The 18,042-nt window shown below is 37.7% G+C and overlaps 2 protein-coding genes across 5 annotated transcripts in view; one reads left to right on the plus strand and one right to left on the minus strand.

The window, feature by feature from the left end:
• The window catches only part of Tmlh (Trimethyllysine hydroxylase), a 184,889-nt gene extending 180,398 nt beyond the window's left edge, over positions 1-4,491 (plus strand). The window contains exon 9 of the mRNA XM_068348137.1: positions 2,996-4,491. Within this exon, the coding sequence (XP_068204238.1) occupies positions 2,996-3,135 (140 nt within the window). The 3' untranslated portion in view covers positions 3,136-4,491. The remainder of the gene's footprint in view (positions 1-2,995) is intronic.
• A 143-nt stretch (positions 4,492-4,634) lies between these two features.
• ave (Protein aveugle) overlaps positions 4,635-18,042 on the minus strand; it is a 54,348-nt gene continuing 40,940 nt past the window's right edge. For all 4 annotated transcript variants that reach the window (XM_068348140.1, XM_068348138.1, XM_068348141.1 and 1 more), the window contains one exon: positions 4,635-5,987. In XM_068348140.1, the coding sequence (XP_068204241.1) occupies positions 5,820-5,987 (168 nt within the window). In that variant the 3' untranslated portion in view covers positions 4,635-5,819. The remainder of the gene's footprint in view (positions 5,988-18,042) is intronic.

The following is an 18,042-nucleotide window of genomic DNA, read 5'->3' on the forward strand; positions in this document are numbered from 1 at the left end:
GTGCCTCCTGCACAAATCATGTCCACAGAAGTTCTTGCTGCGGACGTTGCAGAACAAACTCCCACACTTCGGATGGTCCTCCTGTAAAGAGAAGAAATTCCATGAGTATCAAGCGAAAAACGTATCACTGGATAACTAATGTTAAAGTATATATAGCTTAAAGTAACTAAGCTAGAAAGGAAAGAAGGAAAGACACACACTTGAATTTCCTGCCCAGCCAATTGCTGTAACCTTCCAGATAATAAAATTTTATGGTTATTCTTATTCTGGAATAACCATTAAGGTATTTCCAAAGGAAAATGTAGGTGTAGCTCACACCAATATAAATAATTTTAATATACTGGATAGTTAATAAAGAAAGATCTCACTTTCTTCATCTGTACGGTTTCACAAAAGGTTGTACAAGACAACACAAGAATGTTGGAAAAACTTAAGTGTTATAATATATTCTATACTATAGTTTTCTCCATGCAGTATATACTATACTGTAAAAATACTGGCTACTGTATATAATATAACGTGCCGGCCGGCACGTACCTCAAATTAGTTCCAAGGTATACTACCTTTAGACTATTGGGTGGAAGATCCCTGGTTCAAATGTGTGTGCCTCTGCCGGCCGGCAACTATAAACGCTAGCACCCGGCTGCCGGCCGCCAATCGTAGCGGCCGGCAGATCTTATGGTGTGCTTCTGTTGCTGGCCGGCAATGGTATGCTACCTATGCTGGCCGGCAGCAGAAAGGAACCAGAGAACTTCCACCTGCCCGGCTGCCGGCCACTCAGGCAGGCAGTCGGGCTAGGGCACAAACACTAGAAGAGAAACAGAATGGATGTAAGGATATAAGACGGCACTGCCTTACAGCCCTCCATCCAGAAAGAGTGAACATAAGGAAGGGGAGAATGTAAATTCAAGCTTCCTTCTATCCAATGCCGCCTGGCTCTACAGACAGACATGGATGTGAGACCAAGGGAGGTCTGGGGAACACTCTATAGAAGTTAGGCCTTTGCCGGCCGGCAAGGGACTGTGTCAGCTCCACATCTTAACCTATACTAGGTACAGATGTAGAACGACGGCCAAGAGATGTAATGGCTAGGCCATTACTAAGGAAAGGGGGGTAAGGGGAGAAGAGGCTCCTACAAACTCTGCTTTAGTAATAGATCACCCCACAGCCAAGAAAGCTCATCCTAGCCTAGGGGGAATCATGGGAGGGAGGCCGGCAATACTTACCACCTCCCTCAGTAGTAAAACAAGGTTTGGTGTTGTTATTCACAAGGGAAATTAGAATCTTATCCTTCAAACTGAGAACAACAACACTGGACTAGTCTGCTAGATCACTAGAAAAAGTAATCATCTCGTACAGAAACCTTCTGAAGTGGTCTAGGGAGGCTAAGCCTCCTGTGTCTGCCTTTGGCCTATCAAAGGAATCTCATTCTCTATGCTAGAAAGAAACAGACCCAGACTAAATACTCTGATGCCCTGCCCCCTCCTGAAGCCAGATTCTCTGGAAACAGGAAAGAACAGAAACACCCTAATATAGTTATATCCAAATATTTATTCAGATAAACCATTAGGGTTAAGCCTAAGGCTTAAAACAGAGGGAAAAGGGATTGCGCTTATTCTCCGAGGAGAAAAGAGCAACCGGGGAGTGTGCGAAAGTATACTAAGGCTCCCTAGGGCACTAGCCTAGGCGTGAAGAGAATCGATTACCTAAATTACCGAAACTCTCTCATATACGATCTTGAAAGAAATATCAACAATATCTTATATGTATAAAACTGCCTAAAGCTTCAATAAATTTTAAAACACTCGGAAATCTGAATATCATGCATGAAAGTACTAGGGCCAAACGTCTAGGCTACGAAGCCTAGCGTAGGCTAGGATCGGTAACTCACTCGCCGAAACAGAAATACTAATAGCATCATATAAAGGATTCCTATGTAAAGCTAAATAGCTAAAATTATTAAAGCATAAGGGCCGGGAACGTCGCTCTGGCTAACTAAATGACTCATGCATGGCGAGCGACAGCGTCCAGGACGCCTCCGATAGGCAACAGCTCTTGTAACGAAAATATCGCTATCGAATTATTTTAAAAACACCAAGAGCTTACATTTATACATAATAAAGATAATACTCAACTTTCCAGAGGCAGAAGAGGCTGGAGAAAGCATCATAAGGTTGAAATAATCCAAGATTTACGAGTAAACACAGGGAAAACACCGAGTTGTTGAGCTACGCAAAAAGGAATACAGATGGCGCCGTCGGCGGCGCTATGTACGCACTCAGAGCGAGATAGGAGAGGTGCCTTGTTAGCGGCTCTCCTTTCATTCTCGTTTTTCGTTTTCTTGCCACTTTGACCCCTCAAAGTGTTAATTCTGTTCGGGGTGTAGATTGCTATGTGGCGTGTCAAGAATACGTCCTCTGATATTAGGCGATATCCCTGGTTAAATTTATTTAGGGATATTCGCTCCAGGAGTTAGAATTTTGGATACCTTAAGGTAAATTCTCTGGGAATATCACCGTAGTCAAATATACCCAAGGAAGCTACCCTATAGGAACTTCCATCAGGACGACATGGCCTGAGCCCAAAAAAGATGTATTATATTTTGAAACACTAATTTATACCTTTTAATTTAAAGTAATCTAGGTGTGGTGTATTTAGCTGTTAGCTGTACTGTACTATATTTCCTTCACTTGAAGGCTGTCCTAGGATTCCATGAACATCAAGATGATTGCCATATGGTAAAAGACTGAAATAACATGTTATTCTGAAATTATGATGAAACCAAGCCTTTGTTACTGAATCTAAACAGCATTTTGTAGACTGAAGAGGAAAATATGATGTTATCTTAAAACCAAGTACAGTAGTTTAATTAGTGCTGGGGTGGGATGGACATTTGAAATTCATAAACCTTAGATTTTGTTTATAGGGTTAATAATATTTTGTAAGACTAAAATTGTTTTTTGAGAAATGCAGTATTATTTCATTTCTTTTTCAGGTACACTACTTCTCATAGACAACTGGAGAGTAATGCATGGTCGCAACAAGTATGTAGGATCTCGTATTATGGGTGGCTGTTATCTAGACAATGATGGTTTCACTAGTAAAGCCCGAACGGTTGGCGTGCCGCTTGATTGATTAATAATTTCATGGTCATGAAATACATAATACTACTTATAAAAAGTTACTTTAGAAATTGCTGTGATGGTGGTGCTGCAACATTTAGATTTAAAGAGGCCTATATAATTACTGTACTTGCACATTCCTATATAGTACTGTATGTTTACAAGCTTGTACAGTACAATGTTGTTTAATTTACAGTTATATGAGAAAGCTATTGTTTTAATATTTATGATGTTATGTAATTTGCACAGTTCAAATGTGGGAATATGTACGTTGCACAATTTAATTGTGGGACCATTTATTAGCATTACTAATGTCCTAATTTTAAGATACTTTTGCCTGATTGTCTTTTGCTGAATTGAGTCTAGATGAATTTTCACTTCTGGTGGTTTATTGATTTTGCATTAAATTTTCCATAGACAGGAGGGTTTGTTTCGTTAAGAAACATTGATTTAAGTGGTAGCAATGTGTCCTAAATGCTAGCCATAAATTGCTGTGATTTGAGTAACAGGTTATTAGTAATATAGTGTAAAAAAAAAAATAATTTTTGAAAGCAAATAAAAATATCTCTGTTTTGTGTGACATTGCCAAAAAAATTTCATTTAGTCATGTGATTATTGCTTGCATTTCTTACTTTTCCATCCTCTAGTTTTTCATATATGTTTGAACAAAATTGTGAAAGTTTGCCATCCTAATACATCAAATCACAAACATAAGCTTTTAGTTATAAGTAACTGAATACAGAAGGTATACTGATTAGTGTTTGTGAAAACAGATCATAGATAATGTATTCCTTTCCTAATAGTTATTTCCTGGAATAGTACATCATTGTTGTAATTTAAGTAAATTCAGTTTTTAAAGCTGTGATTTTGTTAATGTAATTATTTGTGTGTCTATCCACCTGTTATGAGGTCTGGATCTTTATTTTCACCAGGAAGTTAACTTCAGGCATAGTCTTATCAATTAACATATCTTTGATTCAAAGATAAGACTACAACATTGAAATACATCACTGTCTGAGACTGTTACCTTGCAAAGTATTTCTGATGCTCTGATATATGTAAACTGAGAATAGGAAATTACAAATATTATTCTAGTATGAATTGTAAACTATCCTGAAGATAAAGTAAGCAATCACAAGGTATCAGTGTTTAGATTTAAAATAGACTAGTTTATTTTGCACAAGAGATAGATATAAATGTCATTGGCACTGTAGTTATCCCACGGATGCAGTAGTAAAGTTGAGGTCGTAAAGTTAGTACTTTGGAATTGACAGTCTATTTATGAAAATAGTATGAAACTTATTTTGGCAGGCTGAATTTTCCACAAAACTGCCTTAAATGTTCACTTTAGCATTAAATTTTGAACATGGATTTGGTATGATTTTTCTCTATAAGTGACTGGAACTCACAGTATATAAAATGGTCAGCATTTATGAAATGAAAGATTTTTATTATAAAAGATTTTGTAAAGTAAAATATAAAACAGGGTAATGATTTAAGAGAAAGAATTCCTATGCATTGAGAATTTATTTAGGTTTACATAAAAAAGTTTTGTATAAACTAGAAGCAATGAGCTAAAAACTATAATATTTTAGGCACCTTTGAAACCAGTTACTTTCCATGAAGTAATTTGATACCGGTTACTTTTCATGAAGTAACTATAGTAACTTCCATTTTGTGCTCTACTGCAGCAATAAAGTTAAAACTTATTATCTAATTTTCAAGATGCACTAAAGTAAAACTCGGATCATGATAAATAAACCTTAAACAGTGAAGATATACAAGACTCCATACCGAAGCAAGTATGCTCATAATTTACCATGAAAGATTTTTAAGAAATCTAAACCTACCATTTAAGGCACAAGATTTTAAAAATCCAGACCACCCCTTTCTTTGGTCAATTAAAACTATAGAGATGCTTCTTAAAAATAAACAATGATTACAATTTTATGAAATTATACTTCCAGATAACATACAGCATTAACAGTGGTGACTTATCACATACACATATAATGACCAAATTTCTAAATCATACACACACAGTATGACCAAAGTTCTGAAAGTGTGAGCCATAAACTGTTATTTTTTCTTAAACTAAATGAGTCCAGATGATGAACAGCAATTTATTCTAAAAACAAAAATTAGTCATTCAAATGCATGTACTTGGTGCCAATGAAAAAATGCAGCAAATGGTAGAATTACCATGTTCTACTATTTGTTTTTTGAAACTGGTAGAATCTGAAAGTGTGAGACATAAACTGTTATTTTTCCTCAAACTAAATGAGTCCAGATGATGAACAGTGATTTATTCTTAGAACATAAAAATTAGTAATGCAAATGCATGTACTTGGTGTCAATGAAAAAATACAGCAAATGGTAGAATTACCATATTCTACAATTTCTTTTTTGAAACTGGTAGATCTAAAGTGACAGCTGATCCAAAGTGACAGTTCTGTCAACCAAGAAAAAATTTTGGGTAAAGGCATGTTACTGGTTCTGATTGAAATATACATAAAATGTTATAATTGCCACACCAAACTTTGATTGATGAAACTGGTATACCTAAAGAAACTGATCTATCAGCCAAGATAAAACTTTAGGTAATGCACATTAAATTATTCACAATATCACAAAATGGTTAAAAGGACTTCTATATAGTCCCTTAACTTATCTTGTAGAAAACAGTTTTATTCATGTTTAAAATGCAGAGCTCATTTCTATCTCCTTCATCTCTTGAATATCAGCTTTGAGACGTAGCTTCAGAATTTCTCTCCATATTGCTTCAAGATGTTCTGGATGATTTATTCCAAGCCTGCTCAAAGTTCCTTCACTCATCCTCACCAAGGCTTTTCCAGTAATGTCATTCTATAAAAAAAGCAAAATTATTAAAAGTTGTTCATCTAAAATTTACCTCAATTTTTAGTTCACAACTAAAGGCCCAAACTAAAATTTCCTAGTTATATATTTTGGGTTCCCACACAAATACCAGATCTTTTACCAAACATGTTGAATGGTTTCACCGGCCACAGTGCCATTCTATATAGCTCAAATCCACAAATCCATTCCAAATGTGGTGAGAAATGAGCTGTATGCTAATAAACTGCTAGGAGATTTATTAGTGACCTAATCCAAGCAAGTCTTATACTAGTAATTAGGAGCAGGATTTGTTGCTTGATCAAGTTTTTATCAATTGTGTCAGAATGACTTGTGTTTAAGTCTATTTGAAGACATGATTACATTGCCCAGCTAATGTATTGTTGAATATCTAAAGTTAGTCTATAAAGATTGAAAGATATGGTTGACAATATACAGTAATTTCTTGTGATTTAAAATTTTGCAATGTTTCTTGCAAATCTGGTAAAAAAAAAAAATCCAGTATATCTTGGAAACTTCTTGTGTTGCAGACTTGCCAATTTAACACTACACATTTTAGAAATAATTTGTATTTTTCCTAGCTATACAAATGCGAGTCGTTTAAATTAGTTACTCCTATTGTCGAATTTCTACCAACAGACAATAATAAAGAAAAAACATTGTTCAATTGTAACTATAATAGGTTACTTAGGAATTCTACTGCTGGACAGCGACGTGCTGATGTGATGGAAGCTCGACTCTATCCTGGTTAAAGACGTGTGAGGTGGTTGAGGTGGGACCTTTGCTTAAATGACTTGGGTTTGTATAAGTAGGAAAAACACAAATTATTTTTAAAATTTGTTGTTCATTCCTTGTGCGGAGGAAGTCTTCGTTAAGAGGGAGTCACTCGCTTCAAGACAATTACAGTACAATAGTAAAACCAGGCTTTAGGCAAAAGTCAAAAGTAAGAATTGTAGGTGAAGACTGTCTAACCAGCACGTGAAAAGGTGGGGTTGTAGTGACCGTACCCTCTAGGTGAAACTATATCAAAATTAGGCATCAAAACATCAAATTATGAGATATAAACATTCATAAATAAGAACTTGTTATTCTTACCTGCATCACCAGCGAGTACTCTAGTATCCATCTTGTGAGTACATTCAGACTTGATCCACATTTCATACCCTTATAATACAAAGAATAACTGATGTCGTGATAAAGGGCTAGGTGTCCCGTGGGAGCATAAATTAAATTATTTGTTGAGTCAAAACAATAAGACCTAAAGAAAAAGTGTCGAAAAATCTGTGAGTGTACTCTTTCATGTAGTAGCCTGTGAAAGTGTTGTGTGTTATCCAGACCTCTGCACCAAGAACTTGGGCTAGTAGGTAGTCCTTGCGCAATGCTACGGTTGCAGCAAGACCACGGATGACAGTCTTCTGGGTAAGATCCCTCTTCAGAGCTTTATGCAAGGGTTCATAAGGGACCATCTTTTGTGACCTAAGAACCTTCATTACTATCCAAGAGGGAGGCTCGAGTTCCCGAGGAGGGCAAGTCTTCAAAACTTCTGATGAGAGTGGAAAGTTCCCATGAATAGGAGATATCAAGCCTCTTCAGTCTACGAATGTTACATGATACTCTGAGCGTAGAGCTTTTACGGTACAGGGATCAGGCCTGAAGAATTGCCACCTGCACCAATGGCTTTGTAGGCATCCCCCTGCTTGTGGAAGTTGAGGGATTTTCCCTCCCTTAACGGGAGCCCCTACAGCCATGACTCCTTCGGCCAGAGGAGTGTCTAATACGGCAAAAGGTGGGCCAAGGGTCTTGCCTCCTAGGCTTCTGGAAGTTCATATGAGGAAGTAAGCACCTTTGCTGGTTAGTCTATTTAAAAGGGGAGTTCCTTTGGGGCTGTTGAGGGGCAGGCATCCTTAGTGCTGCAGCTCTGCTCAGAAGAGATGAATGGCATCTTTTCAGCTTTCTTAATTGCAGTAGCCACATCTGAAGGAGGAAACAGAGAGGGGGAATCCATCAGGTTGGAGTTCCTTTGATAGAGTGCAATCCCTGGGAAACAACCTTTTGGTGCATTTTACTAAGACAGCATCACATCTTTTGGGGATGTAGTTGCCCCACAAGGAAACAGAGAAGGAAGCACCTTGGCTCCTAGCTAACATCTCCATATTTTGCATCTCAGATCCAGAGAAGAGGGAGGGGATGTTAGTTAATTTATCGCTAAGTATACTAGGTACCAAGTTGACAACATCAGCGTTGATAGGAAGTGGGCTCAGATGAGTGCGTGAAGGAACATAAAATTTTCTTTGGCATTATTAACTGAGGATCTACTCACTTTGAGCAAGTTCTCTGCGGCTGAGACTCAAGTGTTAAACAAGCTCAGCATCTTACGAGTCTGGTTTGCGAGCGCCACGTCAAAATCTGTTTAACACTGCAATTTGGGAAAGATAGCAATGACACAACGCCTATTGGCTATTTGCGAGTGAGGATGCTCATCTAGGCCATTCAAGTGATGGTTTAAGCTCATGATTTGGATAAAGTGAGTTGCAATGGAGCCCTGGGAATCGTCGATAGTAAGGAAATCATGAGTCTCTGGAATGGGCTCTTGTTTTGAGGCAATTGACAGGTCCACCTGAGGGGGTTGCCAGATGACTTATCTCTTTCTCTGACATCTTTCGTCTCTCTCATGACATTCTGTGAATGGAGAGATGGAGAAAGAATGGGTAGAGTCATACTCATTACGAGAATAAGTGTCTCTACCTCTAGCAGATTGCAAGAGGGTAACGAGTATGATCTATACCTGAAACAGAAGACTTCTGATGATCTGGAGAATTTGTAAATTCTGAAATATTATGAACAGTAGGCAATGTACTTGCTTAACTACTGTGCAGTAAGTAAAATAACAGGTTTCTCATTTGTATGAGGAATGGTTGTTAAGTTTGAACGAGGTAATTGAGGTTTGGGGGGGTAAAAGCTTTCCGATAGTTAGCCAAAGTTGACGAAGGAACATAACAACGAGGGGGTTGTAATAGTTTACGAACTTGGCCAGTGACAGCATGATGAGTGTGTGCATTATTATGACATGGCATCATAGCCATTAAGCGGAGGAATATCATCACGTTACAATGGTGGTGTGTTTAATGATGTCAGCACACGTTGGGACAGCAGCGCATACAGACATGTTAGACATTTTGTTACAGTCAACTCCGTGCAGTTCACTTTAAAGGGGAAGAAACAGCAATACTTGGACAACTCGGTCTAGCCAAAGTTATGGCTGTGGACATTGCCAAAGCAGTCTGGACAACGTCAACATAAGGTGATAGGGTGTTCTTGGACAGGTCCTGAGAACTCGTAAGAGGAGAGCGGTGCTGAGGACCTCTGGATGTACGAGGCAAGCCCAGCTCGTAGTTACGAGAGGGTGAAGGAAGTGGATCCTCTAACAGGGTTGCCTTTGTACAGGGGGAGATGGCAGTCTCAAGTCTAGTGCGTGTTTGCATATGGGGACTAAGGGAGACTTTCAATGCCTTACAGGTGAAACCTCTAAAACTGAAAGAGCCTCCTGCAGAAACTCCGCCACAAAGAGATCACCAATCGGCATGCTAGTGGGAGGCAAGGGAGATCTGTGCAAATCAAAATAATTGGTAACCAAGAACACTGGGACTAGATCGGGGACTGGAAGTGCCGCAGCCATAGCCATAGGATCCATCTTTAGCAGTGATTCCTGATTACTCATTACATGGTTAGGTGATAATCCAATCACGAAATTATCAACAATAATTAGATCATGGCCGTTGTCCTCCATAACTGGATCTTCAGAAGGTCCAAGAAATGATGGAGCATAGTGAAGGACATCAGTCGTCAAAGAAAAGAGTGTCAAAGAAAAGAGCCTACATTTCCTACTGTCACCAGAAGAGGAGGAAGGGGAACAATCCCTCTTGGCTCGTTTCCTACGACAGGAATGATGTCTCTCCCACTGAAGGGATAGCCACCCCCTAGAATAATCACATGGAGATTCCACAGAACAATGTTTGCCACGGCATGAAGGGCAGAGAGGCTGCAGATCGACCTCATCCTGACTCTATGAAAGTGCCACACAGCTGGGCCAGGTCCGCATGACACTAGCGACTCTAAACATAATAAGCACTTGTAATAATATAGCACATAATACTATAAGGGTAATCCAGTGTGGAGAAGTGAAGTCGTGATTGTAGTTGAGGAGAGGGCGACCTCTTAACGGGATAACGGCCATGAATAAAGTGGAGCTTGCATCACAGCACTGTCATGGATAGATACAATACTTTTGAATGGGTATGTTATGAAAAGACAAAAATATCTATTCCCAAAGTGTGAGCAGCGAGACGAGATTCGACTACCATCTTGTTTGGTCAAACCTGTCATCACTTCACTGTTGTCAGCATTTTGAAAGTAAACAGAGCCTCAACGAAGAGCGCCTGCAGTGATAAGGGGACTGTCCTATTTTGACCAAGATGTCATTGTCTTAATCAGTTGAGTCAGCATATTTTGAGAAAACTGAGCCTGATTATAGGTAAAATCAAAAAGGAAATGTGAGAAAAGGAAGAAAATAAGCACTGTTAATAACAGACCAAACAGAGGACAATCACGCGACACACACAAGAACAGAGAACAGAGCACTCAACGCTCAATGGCGTCCCTCTTACGTGCTGCCATCTACCGGCATAAACAAGATCTTCATCGGATGTTGGAGCATTACTTCGGGTATCGAGACAAAAATTTGATGGAATTTTACTTCGGATTTTGGAACAATCGTATGTAAAGACAATCGTATGTAGAGGTTCTACTGTACTTGTACAAGAAAAAAACAATAAACAGAAGTGCAATCCTCTCACTTTTCCGTGGTGTATTAGACGAGTACTGTTCAAAAATATTTCTAGTGGTGAATAAGAAAAAAAAGAAAAAATAAAAAATAAAAATAAGAGCAATGTTCCTATATAATACCAGTAGTGAATAAGATAAACCAAAAAATAAAAGCTCTGTCTCCAAAATCTTCCAGTACAGTATGAGATAAGTAAAATGATATAAGCACTGTCCCAAATTCATTCAAGTAGCGTATAAGTACACAGAGAAGAACTGACCCCAAATCCTTTTCGTGGTATAAAAGATAAACCAGTAATAAAGACAGTTTTCTAACTATTCTACTTGTGGATACACTAAAATAATATATATATATGCATTTTACTAAAATCTTTCTTGTGAATAAGATGAACCAAATGACAAAAGCCCTGTCCCTAAATCTTCCAAATGGTATATAAGATAAACTAGTGAATAAAAATCAATCTCCCAAATATCCAGTAGTTTATGAAAATAATGAAGAGATAAATGGTCTTTACCAAAACTAACAAGTGATGTACAATATACACAAATAGAAAATCACACTGTCGCTAAATCTTTCAAGTGGTGTATAAGATGAAACAAAAGATAAACACATTGTCTCCAAATCTTTCCAGTGGTGTAAAGGATAATGTCTTTACATCGTTACAGTGGTGTATAAAATTAAGGAACATATAAAAGCTCTATCTGCAAATATTTTCAGTCGTGTATACGATATACCAAAAGATAAAAGCAATATCTCAAAATGTTTCATGTGGTGTTTAAAATAAACCAATACATAAAAAAGCAATGCCCGTAAATATTTTCAATAGGTTATAAAAACTCCATTAAATTTAGTCTCAAAATCTTTTCAGTTTATTATCATCATTATTATTATTATTATTATTATTATTATTATTATTATTATAATTATTATTATTATCATCATCGAAGCTACAACCCTAATTGGAAAAGCAGGATGCTATAAGCCCAAGGGTTCCTACAGGGAAAAATAGCCCAGTGAGGAAAAGAAATAAATAAACTACACTATATGAGAAGAAATGAACCATTAAAATAAAATATTTTAAGAACACTAACAACATTAAAACAGATCTTTCATATATAAACTATAAAAAAGAGACTTATGTTAGCCAGTTCAACATAAAAACATTGGCTGCAAGTTTGAACTTTTCAAGTTTTACCAATTCAACTACCCGATTAGGAAGATCATTCCATAACTTGGACATAGCTGGAATAAAACTTCTAGAATCCTGTGTAGTATTGAGCCCTATGATGGAGAAGGCCTGACTACTAGAATTATATGGTGACTCAAATAATACATGCAATATCACAGAATCTTTCCAGTTGTATATAAGATAGAGCAATAGATGAAAGTATTATTATTATTATTATTATTATTATTATTATTATTATTATTATTACTTGCTAAGCTGGAACCCTAGTTGGAAAAGCAGGATGCTATAAGCCCAGGGGCTTATACTGTCCCAAAATATTTTCAGTAGAGTATGAAATTAGTCAAACATTTCCAATGGTGTATTGAATAATTCAAAAGATAAAAACTCTGTCCCCTAAATTTTTCCAGCATTGTCTAAAATCAACTTGTAGATATAAGTGTTATCCCCACTTTTTTCCACTGATGGTTAAGATAAACCTAACCTAAAGAAAAAAGTACTGTCACCAAATCTTTTAATAGGTGTATAAAATAAACCAATACATGAAGCACTGGTGTCACTAATTCTTTCCAGTAGAGTATAACTTAAACCAAAGTATAAAAACTTGGTCTCAAAACCTGTTCATTTATGTATAAGATGAACTAAATTATAGAGATAATGTCCAAAAATATTTCACTTGCTGATAAGATAAAGCAATAAATGAGAGCATTGTCCCTAAATCTTATGTGCAGTGTATGGAAATAACCAAAAGGTAAAAGGACAGTCCCCAATTATCTATGGAGGGATAATAGGAACCAATAGATGAAAGTACTAGCCCCCAAATCTTTCCAGTGGTGTATAAAAAAGATAAAAGCACTGTCCCAAAGTCTATTCAGCTGTGTATAAAATAAGAAATAGATAAAGGCACTGTCCCCAAGTCTATCAAACTATGTATAAGATAAGAAATAGATAAAAGTGCTGGCCCCCAAAATTTCCTGTGGGAGAAAGCACTGGCTTCAAATCTTTCTAGTGGTGTATAAGATAACTACATATCAAAAGCATTTTACATCAGAAAAAAAAACTGATAAAAACACAATCCCTAAATGTTTCCAGTTGTGTATAGGATAAAATTAACAATAAGAGAAAAGGATCTATACTTTCCAGTGGTGTATGTGATGAACCAAATGATAAAAGTAGTCTCCAAATCTTTCCAATGCTGTATAAGATAATCTAAAATCTAAAACTAATCCTCAAACGTGTTCACTGGTATAAAAGATAATCTGAAGGATATAATTACTGTGCCATGATTGTAATGAATATACATAACATAAATTAAAAGATAGAATCAAAGTCACACAATCTTTCCAGTGGCAAGTAAGATACATCAATGGATAAGAACAATATCTTCAAATCTTTCCAGTCATGTATGAGTAAAATCAAAAGCACTGTCCCTAAATCTTTCTAATTCTGTATACAATATTTAAATACATAAAAACATTGTCCCAAAATCATTCAAGTTGCATAAATGATAAAACAATCGATAAAAACACTGTCCCCAACTCTTCCTAGTGGTTTAAAGGTTTAAAAGTTACTCATGGGTGGCAGAGGCAAGGGAGTGGACAATACCCTAGAGACTAACCATATATACATATGCTAAGTGCCCAAGCCCTCTCCATCACACTAGGACAAGAGAGGGCCCAGCAATACCTGCTAATGACTCAGCAAGTAGACCTAGAGATTAACCCAACCCCACATCCCTAGCTTATCAAAACGGTGAGGTTGAAGGAACTCAGACACTACTAGAAACTATCGAGCTTGATCAAGGCTCGAACACCAACATATTGCAGGATGGTTATTTCCAATAGGCTAGAAGACATGAAAGCACTACTACCCCAAATCTTTTCATCCATGAATAAGATAAACCAAAATATAAAAGTACTATCCCAAAATCTTGCTAGCAGAGAACAAGATAACCAAAATAATACAAGTACCGTTCCTCAACCTTTCTTGAAAAAGATAAGAAAACCAATAAATAAAAAAAATGTCTCCAAATCTTGCCAGCAGTAAATAAGATGACCATAAAGATATAAGTATTGTCCCTCAACCTTTCCTAGAAATGATAAAAAAAAAAAACAATAAATAAAAAACTGTCCCAAACTTTTGCCAGTGGTTTAAAGTATTAAAAGACACTCATGAGTGGCAGAGGCAAGGGACTAGACAATACCCTAGAGAATGACCATATATAAATATAAGCGCCCAAGCCCTCTCCATCAAGCTGGGACAAGAGAGGGCCCAGCAATGCCTGCTGATGACTCGGCATGTAGACCTAGAGATTACCCCAACCCCACATCCCTAGCTTATCAAAACGGTGCTAACATTTTTCAGCTATGTATAAAGTAACCAAACAGTTAAAGCACTGTCCCCAAATCTTTCCAGAGGGGTATAACATAAACCAGTAGATAAAACCACTGTCCCTAAATACTTGCAATTTTTATACTTGGCAGTTAATGTGTAGCACAGCATATTAGAATGCTTATGCATTCAGTCATACAGTATATCTGAGAGAGAGAGAGAGAGAGAGAGAGAGAGAGAGAGAGAGAGAGAGAGAGAGAGAGAGAGAGAGAGAGAGAGAGAGAGATTCCTTTTATTTTTCTCTTGCCTACAATCTTATACAGTAACTGATGATGCCTATTTACTCAAGAGAAAATTTGTAATTTTCCTTATTAGCCTATAATATGACTAAGTACAGCAAAACTGGAACTCCCATTGATATTAACTATGTATTTATAACATGAAAGGGAACCCCCACCAAACTGTAGTCAGTAGGACTGGCACTTTTGACCTTTAGGCCTGAGAAGTCTGTGTGGGTTGAAGCAGGAAGTGTAGCTTAAAGGAATCAGAATTTTATTGTTAGGAAAAATACAAATTAAATTAGAATTTTGTGACTTGTTTCTGCAGTAATACCTCTTGATATGAAAGTTTCTGAGTACGAAAAATTAATGATATGAAATGAGATACGAGGTTTTTTTTTCACCTCATATTACGAAAATGTTTTCATGATACAAAACGAGATACAGTAAGAGATTCGCCCACTTGCGGAAAATATTTTTAAGATTCCCGTTCCATCAAAGTGTAAACTCGCCACAATCGTCCCACTCTCCCATTAGTAATCTCCCTACTCTGATGTTAGTTGCTGCTGTAAGATCCTGCACTCCTTGACCATTTCGTTTTGGCAGCACTATCATTCAGATTGAATTCTTGTTGGTGATTTTACTTTCGGCAGTACCTTATCAGCAATAGTACTGTAGCTGCATGGAAGCCTGAATGGTACATTCTCCCCTTCTATTAGAACCTTCTTTCTGGAAAAGGCAGTCAATTTAGACTTTTACATCCTTAATTACTGTATACATTCACAGTAAGGAGTAGCCTTTTTTCCATGCTATCTCTCTCTCTCTCTTTCTAGCTAGCATGCCGGGTATGCCGGCAAGACCTAGCTATGCCGGCTACATGCCGGCTAAACTATTGTATATATTATACAGGCAGCCAGTATATCTGCAGTATAGAATATACTGCAGATAGAAAACTACTATATAGTTTATACTAGTAGTTATTTCCAATATATTTTGGATATTGAACACAGGCATTTGCTCAGCCCAATCCTATATTGAATGAATATGATTTCTTCAATATCCTGATTAGAAATCAGTATTAGGATTACCCTACAATATTAAACACTTCAAGGCAGGAGTAATACACTCCTAACCCTTAAAGGGTGGAGCCTTTTTTCCTTGAGTCTCCCTGATCAGGAAACTCTATATTTTGATATAGTAGGAAGACTACAGCAAATAGGCTTAGTAGGATATACAAATATATGTCTTTATTTTCCTAGTCCAGCTGGCTTCATGCTAGATGGACCATACTGTCATATGCTACTATGAAGGTAGCATAATGACTAAACTACAATACATGACGTACAGTAGCCAGTAAATTGCAATATAGACTTACTGCAATTAAAAAACTACAGTACCAGGATACAGTAGTATTTCTGACATACCTTGGGTACCATTGTACGAGCATTCTGCTGGTACCGTTCATATATTGAATGAATAGTTTTCTTCAATATTCTGATCGAGAATCAGTCATCCTGACCCCACAGTATTAACATTATTTTCGGACAGTGATTTGATACTTCTCTATCCTTAGGGGTAAGAGTCCTTCTACTTGGAGTTACTCTATAGAGAACTCTCCATGTAGTTAATACTGAGGGGAGGCAACAGCATTTGCTCACAGGGGTACACAAGTATGTATCTCCTACTATCCCTTTATAGCTGACTATCCTAAGCTACTCTATTGTAAAGGACATTTGCATGTTGATTGTCAAGGAGATAATCCATTGTATATTCATTTGGTTTTCCTTTCTTTACAGGAGGAACACCAGATACCTTGTGCTGCAGTCCTCTGCAAGGCCAAGAGTAAGTATTTTTACGGTCATAATACTTGCAGGTTTCATGCCCCCTGCAATATTATTTCAGGATCCCTACATTATTGGAACCCACAGGTCTGCAATATATGTCGGACATTAATGTCCGAAGGTTTTGAAAATCCCAAGTCTACAGAGACTAGGGATACAGCTCAATATAAATTACGCAACTGGGTGAGAGGCTTTCAAAAGATCTCTCCGGGACCTTTCCTACCTAATGATGGGATGCGTAAGCTACTATTTCGGGAAGCAAGTGAGGAAACAGTAGTGCCTCAGGAGCTAACTACATCCCCTGACGGCCAGAAAACCTTTGGGATTAAGGGCAAGAAATGCCCCAAGGTAGAAGAGGAAAATGTTGCGTCGGAATTTCCTCCGCCTGTGCCGGCTTTAGAGCCATCGATGTCGACATCTTTGTCTTCTACCCCTAATTTGGATAATGTGGTACAATTATGTATCCAACTGAAGAATCAAGTAGAGAGCTTTCGTAGACAAAACAAAAAGCAGGAAGTAAAACGCAAAATAAATCCTCGTAAAGTTTCTCTTGTCGCTTCCCAGGGGTCAGTTAAACGACCCATGAATCAAGACCTACCAACATGCTCCATAACCAATCCCTGGAGGTTCGCGGAGCAGATGCCGATTTCAAATGGCAATCTCTGCATCTCAGAGAAAATAGGTGTTGTTCCTTTGGAAAAAAATTCAATTTGGGCCAAGCTTTGATGCTTTCCCTAATTGTTGGGTTCGACTGAAGTACGAACTAAAGTCAAGAAAAGGAACAGAACCAAAGGAGGTCTTGATTCTCGACCATGATAAGGCACAGACTATCCTTTCAGGTAGTCTGAGAAAGGCGGGTTATTCAGAGTCGAAGGCATTCTCACTGAATAACGGACACCCTTCCTTTCTTGCTCCTACTTCACTCTCATTCCCCTTTATGGGGAAGGCATTTACTTCTGTTGCCAAAGCGGTAGAGGCGGGTAAGTCATGTCCCACACTCGATGAGTGCAAGCCTTTGTCACCAGCTTTTCCCGGACAGGAAAAGGATTGGAAGGAAGTCCATTTGACATTTTCAGTAGGAAAATTAGACAAGGACGTCGCGAGTCGACAATTCAAGGTATGTCTCCCTAAATTGTCTGAGTTACTCTTGTGTAATGAACAGGAGTCAAAGGAGAGACTTGCAACATCCCTTTCTCTACAAAACTACATAGAGTTGAGTTTAACCTACGAGAGTACCCCAGACATGCTCATGGTCATAGCCAAAATGCATATGGCTATATTGGTGAAGGACCTTTACGCCTTTATGAAGGCTAGGAGAGCATGTAGAGTGTTTGTGTTCGCTGATGCAACAGTAAAACACGAAACAAGGAAGCTAATATCTTCCAACATCTGGGGTAAAGACCTCTTCCCACACGAGGTCACTAAGGAAGTAATTAAGAACGCCCATGGAGAACATAGGTCTTCTCTAAAAATGGGGCATTCCTTCAAAGAGAAAATCTTCTGTGGTTGTGGGTCCCCAACCTAAAAAGAAGATTGGAAATGGTGGAAATATACGGGCTGCTCAACAACA

The sequence above is a fragment of the Palaemon carinicauda genome, chromosome 24 (assembly GCF_036898095.1).
Source record: "Palaemon carinicauda isolate YSFRI2023 chromosome 24, ASM3689809v2, whole genome shotgun sequence".
Lineage (NCBI taxonomy): Eukaryota > Metazoa > Arthropoda > Malacostraca > Decapoda > Palaemonidae > Palaemon > Palaemon carinicauda.